At 49.4% G+C, this 10692-nt stretch overlaps 1 protein-coding gene across 4 annotated transcripts in view; it reads left to right on the plus strand.

Moving 5' to 3' along the window:
- The window catches only part of LOC115533321 (protein TANC1), a 134566-nt gene that overhangs the window by 112930 nt on the left and 10944 nt on the right, over positions 1 to 10692 (plus strand). For all 4 annotated transcript variants that reach the window (XM_030343774.1, XM_030343776.1, XM_030343777.1 and 1 more), the window contains exons 14-18: positions 1680 to 1788; positions 2250 to 2372; positions 4185 to 4421; positions 5125 to 5310; positions 6162 to 6240. In XM_030343774.1, coding sequence (XP_030199634.1) covers positions 1680 to 1788; positions 2250 to 2372; positions 4185 to 4421; positions 5125 to 5310; positions 6162 to 6240 — 734 coding nt within the window. The remainder of the gene's footprint in view (positions 1 to 1679; positions 1789 to 2249; positions 2373 to 4184; positions 4422 to 5124; positions 5311 to 6161; positions 6241 to 10692) is intronic.

A 10692-nucleotide genomic window follows, 5' to 3' on the forward strand; every position in this document is an offset into this window, starting at 1 on the left:
GGTCTCCCTGGCACCTTATTGTCATTCAGGAGCCTCCTCTCTCCTCCACTCCCCTCGTCGGCCACCGCCGAGCGCGCTGCTAATGACTGGATGAGGTCACCGCAGTCTCCACTCTGGTCGCCCCCCTCCTGTTCTCCGCTGAGGGCCTTCCCGGCTTTAGTTTCTAAAGGGCCCCTCCGTCGAGCCCCAAGGGACCTTGGGCCCTCCAGCGCTGTCTCCTCAGAGCATTTCATCCGCCTTCCAACGCGCGGCCATTCACCGTGGTCCCGAAAGCCCCCCCCCCCCCCCCCCAATCATCTAGCGGGGAACTTCTTCTGAAGGAATGGAAGAGTAGAGGGAAAAAAAGGCTGTATTCTCTCTCATGCTTTCTTTTTAAGAAAATGAACTCCCGTACACTGTCACTCAGTTTCTCACACGCACACGCACATATGCGCGCACGCGGGCACGCACACATCGAAAGCTAAGGAACTAATAGCAAGGTTTTTAGCTCAATCAAAGCGAGCAGCGATCATGCGTGGCCTTTTAATGAAGTTCTGCCTTAATTAACACCAGAGAGACTGCTGAAGGGAGGGAGGAGAACAAAGATTGCATTCTATCGAATGCGCCCCCTCCCCCTCTCTTCTCTCCACTCCCATCACCCTCTCTCGCTCCCTCCTCCATCACCCCCCTCCATCATCCTCCTCTATCCCCACTCGTCCGACAGACTCTTCCCAGTACAGAATGGGGAGGCTTGGAGACGCCTAGACAGTATTCTATCTCTAATCTCCCCAGCGCTGGACAGAATAACACTCTGTGATGATGTTGAAACCCCCTTTTGACTCGGGGCTCCAGACTGGATGAAAAAACCTCAAAGAACTTTGATGAACCAAGAAGATTATGAATTCAACACACAAAACACACAAGGGGGATAATCAAGAGTTTTGTTATGAGATGCGATTAGTACTGGGTTAAGACTTAGCACCAGTGTTAGCATTAGCATTAGGTTTAGCATTAGTGTTGGCCATAGTATTAGGTCTAGCGTTATCGTTGTGAAGCGTTCGGTGTTCCTGCTGAGGAACAGTGCCCCTAGAGGGCTTAGAGATCATTGACCTTATATAACCCTCTTGATTGGAGTAAGTGCTCTAGTGTGCTCGGGTATAGTCTGATCACTCTTCACTGACCACTGCCAGTTAAATGCAGACCTGAACTGTTGTTCCGGTGTCTCCAGTCCTACCTCCCTCATGCGTTACTGACATGTGTTGAATGGAGGCAATAAATGGACAACGGAATTGCATTTCTCTGTCAAGAACTTTATTTTAGGCTATTAGGCGGCCGACTATAACTACAACTAAACCAGCGCATGCATAAGAGAAACATACTTAAATTATCATTAGGTTTAGCATGAGCATTGGGCTTAGCATTAAAATTGGGTTTAGCATGAGTAGTGGTATTAGTTTGGCATTAGTATTAGGTTTAGCATTAGCATTATGTCTAGCGTTAGCATTATGGTTAGCATGTGCTTTAGTATTGACAAGAGCATGAGTCTTCCGAAAACGTACAGGGTTGCTTAAGGCATACAACACGAGGTTCATTCCGAGGCTTATCCGAGCTGGATGCTACATGTATTTATGTATTGACGTTTTGCATGAGTCCCGCAGTGTGTGGTTGCTCGCTGAACGTAGGCTGTGTTTGTTCTGCAGGAGTGGCCACGCCCTCATGGCCTTCATGCTGTCCCGGCAGGAGGGCAAGCTGAACCGGCAGCAGACGATGGAGCTGGGCCACCACATCCTCAAAGCTCATATCTTCAAGGTAGCACAGCATGGGCGGCATTACATATGCAGCAGTATCACTGGGTTTCTGTATGTATGTGTGTGTGGTTTATTTATGAGATGATAATATAGTGTAACATAAGCATCGAGATGGGGATATGATGTGTTGTGCTTCATCGATTTTTGTTGTGTGTGTGTGTGTGTCTGTGTGTGTGCGTCCGTTTGTGTGTGTGTGTGTGTTTGTGTATTCTGTGTCTGTGTGTGTGCGTGCATCTCTGTGTGTGAGCTTGTGTGTGTGTGTGTGTGTGTGTGTGTGTGTGTGTGTGTGTGTGTGTGTGTGTGTGTGTGTATCCGTTTGTGTGTGTGTGTGTTTGTGTATTCTGTGTCTGTGTGCGTGCATCTCTGTGTGTGTGTTTGTGAGTGTGTGTTTCTGTGTGTGTGTGTGTGCGTGTGTGTGTGTGTGTGTGTGTGTGTGTGTGTGTGTGCGCTCTCTCCATCCAGGGTCAGAGTAAGAGGACGGGCGTGTCCTCCAGCGTCCTTCAGGCTCTCTGGATCAGCTGCAGCGCAGACGGCCTGTCAGCCGCCCTGTCCTCCCTGAGGAACCTGTACACACCTAACGTCAAGGTACACACACACACACACACACACACACACACACACACACACACACACCTCTCTGAGGAGCCTGTACACACCCAACGTCAAGGTACACACACACACACACACACACACACACACACACACCCACACACACACACACACACACACACACACACACACACACACCTACCTCTCTGAGGAACCTGTACACACCCAACGTCAAGGTCCACACACACACACACACACACACACACACACACACACACACACACACACACACACACACCTCTCTGAGGAACCTGTACACACCTGACGTCAAGGTACACACGCACACACACACACACTCCTCTCTGAGGAACAGTGTGGAACAGTGACCCAAACTCAAACTCTCTCTAGGACATACACACATCCTACCTGGTCCATGATACCTACAGACTTTCCAATCACACTGAATGATTGTGTCCTGAAACTGCTGGCATCTGCTCTCAGCACGGTCCCCCCACAGGGCTTTTTAATACCACTGATGGTGTCAGGGTGTGTGTGTGTGTGCCCGGAGGTGAGTTCCTGAAAGCATTCTCTCAGGGTGATGAGTTAGCCTCGCTGATGGATGTCGCCGTGGAGACGAGAGATGCATTTGTGTCTTCCTCCCCAGTCTGATCCGTCTTGTCTCTGCAGCGAGGATAAGGCCCAGTAAATACCCCCCTCCCGCTGAGATTAGCAGTCATTTAATAAACAGGAAGGCCACGATAATGGTGGCGCCAGGACATGTTATTTATTTATTAGCTTCTTAATACTTTGGATCATCCCGGCGATGTGTTTGCTTTCCACTCTGCTCCCCAAAGACGAGGATAAGAGACACGTTGGCCTTTCAGGAAGTCGTTAGGCTGAGTGATGAGCTCTGTCTACTAGACACATGATGGTACCTCAGCATCAGCACTAAAGTGGGGACTCATCACTTGTTCTCTCTCTCTCATTCATTAATTCTTTCTTTCTTTCTTTCTTTCTTTCTTTCTTTCTTTCTTTCTTTCTTTCTTTCTTTCTTTCTTTCTTTCTTTCTTTCTTTCTTTCTTTCTTTCTTTCTTTCATTCTTTTTCTCTCTCTCTCTCTCTCCCCCTCTCTCTCTCTCTCTCTCTCTCTCTCTCTCTCTCTCTCTCTCTCTCTCTCTCTCTCTCTCTCTCTCTCTCTCTCTCTCTCTCTCGCTCTCTCTCTCTCTCTCTCTCTCTCTCTCTCTCTCTCTCTCTCTCTCTCTCTCTCTCTCCTCCCCTCTCTCTCTCTCTCTCTCTCTCTCTCTCTCTCTCTCTCTCTCTCTCTCTCTCTCTCTCTCTCTCTCTCTCTCTCTCTCTTAAAGTATGACAGCGGTCATGCTGCTACATGGTGAAGTGACCTTGTTCCGTCCAGGGAAGTTAATCATTCATGTAAATCAGTACTGTACATTATGCCTCCTAATCCAACATTCATCCGGCTCAACCTCAAGCATCACCTTACTGCGTTAATTACTCTTTAATTCCTTAAAGTATCAGTTGCTTTGGAATGATGGAATACCTCCCTATACTTCCATTGGCCATCCACGGGATAAATTAAATGTTATTAGAAATCCTAAAAATGTGGTTTTGTTGATTGCAACCTAACCCTCACTACCTGTCCTCGCCTTTACTCTTTTTTATACTATTTTTACTTTATTTTATTTTTTATACTATTGCATTGTTAAGGAGAGTTTGGGACACAAACATCATATTGCCAGCCATGACTGCTTTGCCTGTAAAGTTGTGCATTTGACGATCAAATAACTTGACTTGAACTTGACTCGACTTGACCTCGTCGATGTGACCCAATCAGGTGAGCCGGCTGCTGATGCTGGGCGGGGCCAACGTGAACTACCGCACGGAGGTGCTGACCAACTCCCCGGTGCTCTGCGTCCAGTCCCACCTGGGCCACCTGGAGATGGCGGCGCTGCTGCTGGAGTTCGGCGCCAGCGTGGACGTGGTCTCGGAGAACGGCATGAGCCCGCTCTGCTTCTCGTCGGCCGCCGGCCATCTGGGCCTGGTCAGCCTGCTCTGCATGCGGGGCGCCAAGGTACGCCAGGGGGGGACGGACGCTGGGACCCACTGGGGGGTACGGACGTTACCGGTGTAGAGAGTCTGCTGGGTGTTCACATACGAATGTTTCGAGACGAAAGTTTCGAGATAAATGTTTAGCGACGAATGTTTGGAGACGAAAGTTTGCAGCACTTGCCCCGAGAAAAGTCCTCCTGTGTTTGATTACAAACTCTCACAGACCGCACTCTCCTTGTTTTAAATCCCTCCAACACTGTGTTGTTCTGCACCTGCGGCCGCTATTAGCACTCATTACCAAAAAGTAGAATAAACGACTTAATTCAAAATACTTAATTAGCAATGTATCGGTCTGTTAGTATATAAATTGATTGCTACATCCATCACTGTATGTATGTACGTACGTATCTGGGTGAAGGCAGAAACCTTAGTCCCCGCTCAGCTGACGTTAACGTTAACGCTGTGTTGTGGCATGTGGCTCAGGAGGTAGAGCGGGTAGAGCGGCTGGGAACAGGGCGGTCGCTAGTTCGATCCTCCTAGTGTCAAGGTGTCACTGAGGAAGACCCCCTTACCCCGGCTGTCGCTCTGCACGGGCGACGCCGCCGTCGGTGTGTGAACGTGTGCGTGAATGGGCGTATGTTAGTCAATAGTGTAAAGTGCTTAGGGTGGCTACTGGTTGGACAAGCGTTTGTATAAATGCGGTCCGTTTACCGTTTGTTGCGCAGCTGGACCACGTGGATAAGAGCGGGCAGTGTGCCCTGGTGCACGCGGCCCTGCGGGGCCACGCGGAGGTGTTGCAGTACCTCCTGGAGCTGGACTGGGGCCCCGGGGAGCAGCAGGGCCCCGGAGGGCAGAAGGGCAAGGCCCTGCAGCAGGCCCTGGTGGCAGCGGCCAGCATGGGGCACACGCAGGTCAGCGAGGCACCCGCACACACACACACGCACCCGTCACCACGGGGAGCGTGCACCTGCATGACAAACACACGCATACGCACATATACACACGTATACCCACGTACACACACACGCACGCACACACACGCATGGGGATGATGCGCCGACACTCACTCACTCACTCATTCACTCACTCACTCACTCACTCACTCAGTCACTCACTCACTCACTCCTTCACTCACTCACTCACTCACTCAGTCACTCACTCACTCACTCACTCACTCACTCACTCACTCACTCACTCACTCACTCACTCACTCACTCACTCACTCACTCACTCACTCACTCACTCACTCACTCACTCACTCACAAACAAACGCACTCTTACACAAATACACATACACATAGTAGCTCACCTCTCATGCTCCAGTTTCAGTTTTTTTCCTTCCGTGTTCCTCACCACTGCTAGCAAACAGCACTAGCTGTACCCCACTTAACCCAGCCAGCAGATTAGCAGTTAGCCGGGTCGCGCAGCCCTGGCCTGGCGCAGTACACCGCTGAAGGCTAACGGTAAAAGCTCCCGACCCGCATCACGGTGGAGCTCAGCCGAGGCCAGAGGTAGAAGCCCTTCAGATGGGTCACTGAGCTTCACGGCCTAGCAGTCGGCCGCCCCCTGGATACTCACTCTGTGCACGTCACCTGACACCTCAACTCGCCTCAACCGAGCCGTCCCAAGACGGGTCGGCTCCTTTACCGCTGGGCAAAAAAAGATCAGAAAACACGCCGCCGCGGCAGAACTCCTTCTCCAGGTTTGCTTGATATCGTATGCTTGTGAAAACCGCCATTAATCAAAGGTTTGTGTTTGGCAGGTCGTGCGGGACTTGCTGGCGTTGACTAATGAGCATGCGGTGCAAATGGACGAGCATGATACGCTGTGGGGAGAGACAGGTACGTGAGGGTCCATCTGTTCCACCGCACCACCGTTCCAGTCCGTATTAGCTCCCTGCGGTTCCCTGTGTCTGGACGCTGACCGCTAGACAAGACCCTCTGGTCTCCGTCCAGCTCTGCAGTGCTCGCACAGGGTGCTTCAGGGGTTGATGAACTGAAAGTAAAGAGTTCTCTTTGGAGTCTGACTGACTTTGCCTGTCTGTTTTACTTTGGGTTAACTGCCGTCCTCTGCTTCAGTATATTTTTCCGAACTATTGCTTTCGGTTCACTTCCGCTAAATGGCGTCGGTGCTTTTCTCTGTAGAAGTCGCTTGGCCTCGGCTCTTTAATTGAACACTTTCACACATTTAGACACTCAAACACTTTGGCCAGCGACGCTTCAGCGCAGCGGCGAAATGTTATCGATGGAACAAGCTCTGAATGATCAATTCTCATCGCCCATCTCTCCGGAGAATTCTGTGGGACAGTGTTTAATCGGTGAACAAAGATTTGAAAATGCTTTGTTCCGTTTCCTTCCTGATACGGGAGGACCGGTACCTTTGAGCGGGGGACTCGTCGCTGACTAATGAGATGAACAGAACCTCTGGACTGCGGAGAGGAAGAAAGCAACACGGTGTTCAAAAGAGTTTCCTGGAAAAGTAACAAAGGAGTTTGGCGTTGATAAAGTGTGGCGGCGGGGGATGCATACCTAACTTGGCAACTCAAAAAAAGAAAACGTATTGCAAATTCGGCTTTGTAGTGTAAAAATAAATCACGGCTTAACAGACCTTGAACCTGAACAAATACCTCTACACACCGGCAAAGTCGTGCAACAACAACAAACTCTTTGGTGTACCGACACCTCCCTAAGTGGTATTACTTCAAAATGCATGTCCTGAATTTTTTAACACTGGCCTAAAACCCCAAGGCACGGATAAACGCGCGCGTGTGTGTGTTAGCTCTCTCGCGGGGCGGGACTTAAAAGCAGCCCGAGCGAGCAGAGTTTTTCCGTAGCCACCACGCCACACACTGCTCCCCTGCCCCCCCCCCCCCCACATCAGACTCTCGTGCCCCCCGGCAGAATCCCCCTCTGTAGGGTCAGGCCGGTAATGGAGAGGAGAGCAGGGTCGCCCCGTGGGTCACCTGCCACGCAAGGAGCTCCGCCGCACGGGGCTGGTTTCCCTGCCTCCGGCCGGCCTGCCAGCCCAGAACAGGTCTCTCTTACAGCAGACGGCGTTGAGAGAGGACCGCGTGATGGCGGTGTCTCGTCTGCTTACTGCTTTGTCGCTTGATGAGTGAGGAGACGAGACTTTTTCTCTGAGTAGACATAACGGCTTGCTGCTCTGTGTGTGTGTGTGTGTGTGTGTGTGTGTGTGTGTGTGTGTGTGTGTGTGTGTGTGTGTGTGTGTGTGTGTGTGTGTGGGTAGGGGGCGGGCTGATAAGGCAGCAGCAGATTGGTTGAGTCACTGTTATAACCCAAATTGTTTTGTTTCTGGGGTTCTATCGCGCAATTCATTATGCAGAATTGTTATTCTAACCTTGTCTCAACCTGCAGTCTAAAGCGGAGACTGAGATATGGCCTTGAATAATTGGACCTGAAATGATTCCCTCAGTAAACGACAAGCAGTCTCAGGGAAAAATCTTATTTCTATTTAAAATTCACTGAAAAATAACATTTCTATGCAAATAGGGCCAGTGTGAGTGCCTCTCATGTTTGAATAGAAGCAAGATTGCATTCCACAGCCCTGCAAAGTCCAGGGAAAAAAGCCTTCTCAGAATGCTACAGCTTCACTACCTAGAGCTGGTCCAACTAGCGCTATTTTACCTAGAGACTCTACCTAGAGCTGGACTACCTAGACCTGGTCTACCTAGACCAGGACTACCTAGATCAGAGCACTATTTATCTTTTATTCTTTGTGTAGTATTATTAATGTAGTATTATTCCTCTAATATAATTGATTTAGTATTATTCATGAGCTAGTTTATTGACTGAGACTGATCAATCTGTCTGTCAATAGATGCCAGCTCATTGAATCTGTAATGATCAGAAAAACAAGGACATTTGTAAAAAAAAAATGTAATCCCTTTTATGCAAGACGTTCCTGTTCGAAATTACTCAGAGCCAGGCCAACGTAATTTGCATTAATGAATGAATAGTTTTCCTGCCCTTTGTGAAACACGTGAATGTGTAGATGCATGCAGACTTTTGTGCGCTGATAAAAGGTAGCTGCCCTAAAGGTGTGTAACTAGAAAACTCTTCTGGTTTGCCTGTATGTAATTGTTGGAATAATTTTGACACAATGATTATACTTTTACTAAATCTGTGAAAATCTGCTCTTGAGCTAAAGAAAGACACTTCTCATTTGCATGAAAATGGATTAATTATACTTCTCTTAATGCTGCTGGTGCATCCCCCCTCCCTGATGAACTCCTCCAGCATCGATCAAACCTTCCTAATGTATTTAATAGGGTGTTTAATAAGCCCTCACACAAGAGGCTGTTTGTACGAACGTACAAATTGAGGGGTGATTGTGCAATAATGTAGAGGAGCCCTCTTGTTACCCACGCCTCGTCATCGTAACCAAACGCAGCCAGACGAATGGCTGCGCCGATGCAATGTTTTCTCCCCGTGTCTCCTGCTTCCACAGCGGGGAGCCGTTTAAACGATACCATTTCTCACTGCGGCGTCAGGATGAATGCCGCCTCGGGTAACTAGTTAGCGCTGTTGTTTATGGTGCGATGGGACCCCGCAGCGTGATGTTGGTGGGGGTGTTTCGTAGCCGGGGCTGAGGGGAATCATGGTGGTGTGTGTGTGTGTGTGTGTGTGTCTCCCCCCCCTCCCCCCCACCACCATCACCACCATCACCACCAACCCGTCTTCCTCGAGGAAGATAAAGACCACAATAGTCTGATGCTACGCAGGAAGACAGAAATACACTTTATTAAGCTCACACACACACAAACCCACAAATGCTCCCAGTTCACTGGAGGCTATCCTAAGATGCTGCTAACTGACTCAGCTGGTGGTTGTCTTGCTTACCAGGCAATGAAAACCTCTCATCAGATCTCCTTCTCCGTCTCTTGGCCTCATCTGAGACATGCAGACATTACCCGCGGAATCAACAGAACCCAAAGAACCTGCAAAACCTGGAGCGTTGAGATAATTACCGACTGATATGGTGAAGTAGAAAACTCCTGCTGAAGTAGGGCTTTAGCTGGAGTTTGTCTTGCTTGAAGTGCAATGGATGGAAAACATCTCAAAAGATCTCCTTCTCTCTCTCTGCGCCTCACCTGCAGAGGCCCAGAGAGAACCCATGACCCGTGACCCGCAGAACCCACATAACCTGCAGAACCTGCAGCGCTGAGATTAATATCGTCTGGTTTGGATGGAGGAAATCCCATGCACTTTGTGTCTCTTATTTCCCGGACGTGATCATGCGTCACAAGTAGATGACATTTAAGAGTGGTGAGGCGCGTTCGCCCTTTACGGGACTTTGTCACTAAGTGGAACACTAACCCACGCCGAGACCTGTGTGTCCATGAACTCATTCAGTCATCCAGGACGAGTGAAGCCACCTCTGCTTCTGCTGCAGAGTTTGTGAAGCCAGTGTGTGTGCTCCGGCCTACATTGAGATCTCTCTCCGTGTTGTGACGCAGAAGGTGGAGGCAGGGCTGGTTTGGGATCTGGGATGAGCTCCGTGCAGACGGATGGATTCAGGTTGGGGACCCGATGAGCTCTCAAAGCCTTCGTGAGGTGACCTTGGTGCGGAATTGCGGTGTTCTTCCCGCTGTGGATCGGGGTGTCTTTAAGGCTGCTAATGCTATTTTAAGACCTCCCCAATCTGTCACCGTACTCCCGGTCGCTCTGTCAATATTGGCCCGCTGCAAACGTCATAGATAGTTTGGTTTGGCTTTCTGAGGAGAAGCCGCGCTAGAGTCCACAGTCTAAGTGTGAGCGATAAGCTGTCATTTTTCTGTTTTACGATTCGCTGGGTTTCAGTTGAGTTTCTTTTTTTGTAACGGCATAATGTTCCATTAAGGAAGGGTGTTTGTGATGTTTTTCTTTGTTGTCTAATGCTCGCATGAAAAATGTGCGGGTAGATCAGTACCCTCTTCTTAATCTGAAATGACTGAGACGGCTTCTTTTGAGGGGGCGGGATGTCATTTTAATAACCATCTATAATTGTTGGTATTTTGTTGCCACAACAAACTTCCAGCATCTGTTCTCAGCACTAAAATTGCTAAAGTATAATGCTAATTGTCAGAATGCTATACTTAGGCCCAATCCCATTTCTACCCCTTACCCCTTCAAAACAAGGGGGAAGGGGAAGGGGTAAGGGGTAGAAATGGGATTGGACTATAGCAACACCATGACTGCTGATAAGGTCTACTTGCAGCACTAGTGGGCGTGTCCACCTAGATGCATGCTGGATAGATCAGCCTACCAGCCTACCCAGTGGACTGTAGCAAACGT

Source organism: Gadus morhua, chromosome 20 (genome assembly GCF_902167405.1).
Source record: "Gadus morhua chromosome 20, gadMor3.0, whole genome shotgun sequence".
In the NCBI taxonomy this organism is placed as follows: domain Eukaryota; kingdom Metazoa; phylum Chordata; class Actinopteri; order Gadiformes; family Gadidae; genus Gadus; species Gadus morhua.